We start from the raw sequence: 3,737 nt of genomic DNA, 5'->3' as shown, positions 1-3,737 counted from the left end.
CACAAGCACACACACACACACACACACACACACACACACACACCACACACACACACACACACACACACACACACCGTAGCGACACTGGCAGTCCAGAGCGGTCACGATTATATATCATACATATACTTCAAGGCACTCCATACCCCGAAGCTGTGACCCAACCGGTAAATGTAATTCTCGTCACGCACATGCGTCCTCAAGCCTCGTGTGAAATAACGACTGCGCTTGGTTACACATGGTTGGCGGCGTCGCAAAGACGCGCAGCCAAGTCTTGCTGCACCCTCAACCGTAGCCCTCAATTAAAACCGCACGAGGCGTAGACAACAAGACCTGCGCGTTACCTCGCATTGCGGTACAAGCGTAACAAGCGCCAATTAGACGACGCAATATCGTGTAAAAGCGACGACGACGACGACGACGACGACGACGACTTTTTCAGCTGTTAAACAGCGGCGACTGAAACATCATGCCAAACGAAAGGAAGCCCAGTAGTATCGCCTTCGCCGTTGAGGAACTCGAAGTGCCGCCAGAGAAAAGCAAGGCCAAGAAAAAGTGGTGGAGCAGAGGGAAATTCGCCGCCGCAGTATGCGCCTTCCAGGTTCTCTTCTTCTGTCTATTCATCTCATTCGCGAGATACGGAGAACAGGCTCGGTCTGCGTACGTGCGACATGACGATGAAGAGAGTCCGGAGCAGATCGCTCAGTACTACGCCAGTAAGTCATCACACAATCTACTTATTAATCTTAAACCTACTATTAGAAATAGATTACTCTGTTCTATGCTATGCTATGCTATGCTATGCTATGCTATGCTAGTCTATGCTATGCTATGCTATGCTATGCTGTTCTACTCTACTCTACTCTATTCTTTTCTATTTTATTCTATTCTATTCTATTCTATTCTATTCTATTCTATTCTATTCTGTTCTATTCTATTCTACTCTACTCTATTCTTTTCTATTTTATTCTATTCTATTCTATTCTATTCTATTCTATTCTATTCTATTCTATTCTATTCTGTTCTATTCTATTCTACTCTACTCTATTCTATTCTATTCTATTCTTTTTTATTCAATATCTATTTTTATTTCAAGTTCTAGTTCTAGTTCTAGTTCGATTTCGATTTCGATTTCGATTTCGATTCTATACTATTCTATTATATTCTACAGACACATGTATGCTACGCTGTGCCATGCTATATTCTGACAGTAGCCATATTTATGAAAGATGATATATCCATTACTCACCAGATATATCCAGCTATTTCAACAGAAGTAGCAAGCGTTTCGTAGAAGCTTTTTTTACATGAGAAATATTGGTCATGTGTCTTTAAAGTGTTTACTAGCACAGTGTTTAAAAGAGTTGCTAAATGAAAAATATTCCCACGTGTACACTCTAACCTCATTACTATAATTTGAATAAATGCGTACCTGAATAATAATAATATTACTAGTGATACTATCAGACCACGCATAGTGGTTGTGTACAAGCTAGATACAATTATGGCCCAGATTTAAACTGACTACGTCACGAATTTTCTATGGTGTATTTTGTAAAAATTTGGTTGCCATTTTTTTACATTAAAAGTAAGTACTAACGGGACTAAATGTATCGTCAAATTCTTACCTAATAAGATTGTTTCTTAACTAGTTAAAAATCAAAAAAACATGGACGATTTGATATTATGATCTTGACATTAATTGCTTGCTATGGGCTATGTATGAGTCACGAGTGTATGTTTATATCGAACAATATAGTAAAATAGGAAGTATAATGCAGCAATTTAACCATAAAAAGTGAACAGAATTACTTACATTTTGTGAAAAAGTGGAAATATATTTTTTAATTTTTACTATTTACGGTGACGTAATCACTTTAATGGCAGATGACGCAAATATAATATGCAGTAACCAGGGGCCCGTTCTCAAAAACAGCGTCAAGTTAATGCTAATGTTAATGCTAAGATAGCACTTACGACTAATGTTAATGTTACGAGAATAGCGTTGACAGAATCACATCGATCGCAGGTATGAAAAAAACTTACGATAACCCGAACTTGATAATTTGCTGTCACAAGTCTGGTTGGCTGAGAACCGATTGCAAAACTCAAATTCATACACATTTATTGTACATTACAGCAATTTATGCATATTAAGATGGTTAATCACATATAAATAATATCTGATGAAAAAACAACACGCTAACTGATTTATTCTGCACAGCAACACAAGAAGCGAGCGTCATCAAAATATCAAAAACAAGAGAACCATCGGCACTTGTAAATTTTTGATTTAGTACACGATCGGTAGATAAGTCATGTTTCTGAATTGTTTTCCATGAAAAATACGTTTTACTAACTAATATAAAATATGATATCACTATAACTGCGATTCTTTGTGTAAATGCCTTATTTTTACTTTACTATTAAAGTTACGAGAGGGTCTGTGATCCCATCTGCGTCACCAGCGTTGTCGAGTGTTTCCGTTGTCACGTGCTATACATTAGCACCTGTAAATTAATTGACATTCTTCTGGCTGGTTTTGGCAGGCGTCTCATCGTTGCTTATACGGAAAGCCGCGGAGTTCGTTAGAGTTGATTAATGATGGTTTTCGGGCGTACCGGACGTGCGTCGAGTTGACGTGTCTAGCACAGCAGCTGTGATCGGGCGAGTAGCTTAGGAGTGGTTCTACATGCTACAGAAACACACACATACACACACTCACACGCACGCACGCACACACACGCACGCACGCATACACACGGACGCACACACACGCATGCACGCATACATACGCACGCATACACACCCACGCGCACCCACACGCACGCACGCACGCACGTACGCACGCTCGCACGCGCACGCACACGCGCACGCACACACACACACACACACGTGTGCACGCGCGCACGCAGAAAAATATTCTAGTCTAGCTAAGAATCGGCAACCCTAGCAACCGCCAATTTGTACATTCTACATTGCTAATTCCGGAGATAGAATTCAACTCAACGGGGCTCATCATCGTAGATGTAGGCCTACTGTGCGCATTACTGAAACATTTCGATAAATTAAGGCATGCATCCAACGGTCGAGTACCGGCTGCATGAGATTTGTATGGGCCACGGACGTAACCATGGAATGGCAAAGGTGGGCGTGCAGTCTTGGTCACTGGTTCAACCCACGGCGACGCATGCAATTAAAAAAGCTTCACTCAATCTTGCTCGAACGCATGCGTGCTCGAGTGACACATAGCGAAACGCCCGGCAGCGAATAGCGACCGTGATTCGACCTTGCGACACGAGAGGGCGCGGTTATCGCTTTGGCAGCGGCGGCAGGGCACCAGCAGCGCACACGTGCCTGGGACTGGCACACCAGCTCCTGCTGCTCGTCGATCGTGAGCTTTTGCCACTAATCGCACAACCGCAGTGGACGCGAGTGCCAACCGCTCACACACACACACACACACACACACTCTCTCGCTTTCGCTCGAAGCTCCTCTGCTAACGTCATGCGCTTTAAAAAATTCCCCTTCTTCGTCGCCATCTTCCAAACCGCGTTTCTCGTGCTGTTTGCGGTGTTCGGGCGATATGGCAAGGAGGCGGACGCTAAGGCCGACGCTAAGGCACAGGAGGATGGCGATCGGCTAGCCGACTATTACCCGAGTAAGTATGATTCTTATAGTCGACTCGTAACGGCGAGGTCCAAACTCCACGAGAGAGAGAGCGATATATATATATATA

At 42.9% G+C, this 3,737-nt stretch overlaps 1 protein-coding gene across 2 annotated transcripts in view; it reads left to right on the top strand.

Annotated features, from left to right (window-relative positions):
- Positions 1-297: 297 nt before the first annotated feature.
- The window catches only part of LOC106812840 (ammonium transporter Rh type B-B-like), a 14,429-nt gene continuing 10,989 nt past the window's right edge, over positions 298-3,737 (top strand). The window contains exon 1 of one of the 2 annotated variants that reach the window (XM_014816822.1): positions 298-713. In XM_014816822.1, coding sequence (XP_014672308.1) covers positions 467-713 — 247 coding nt within the window. In that variant the 5' untranslated portion in view covers positions 298-466. Of the gene's footprint in view, positions 714-3,373; positions 3,660-3,737 lie in introns of those variants that run through there. The other variant, XM_014816823.1, reaches the window with a different exon arrangement.

The sequence above is a fragment of the Priapulus caudatus genome, unplaced genomic scaffold (assembly GCF_000485595.1).
Source record: "Priapulus caudatus unplaced genomic scaffold, Priapulus_caudatus-5.0.1 Scaffold692, whole genome shotgun sequence".
NCBI classification, from domain to species: Eukaryota; Metazoa; Priapulida; class Priapulimorpha; order Priapulimorphida; family Priapulidae; genus Priapulus; species Priapulus caudatus.
The sequence above is the reverse complement of the archived record's forward strand: the minus strand, read 5'-3'. Positions and strand labels throughout refer to the sequence as shown.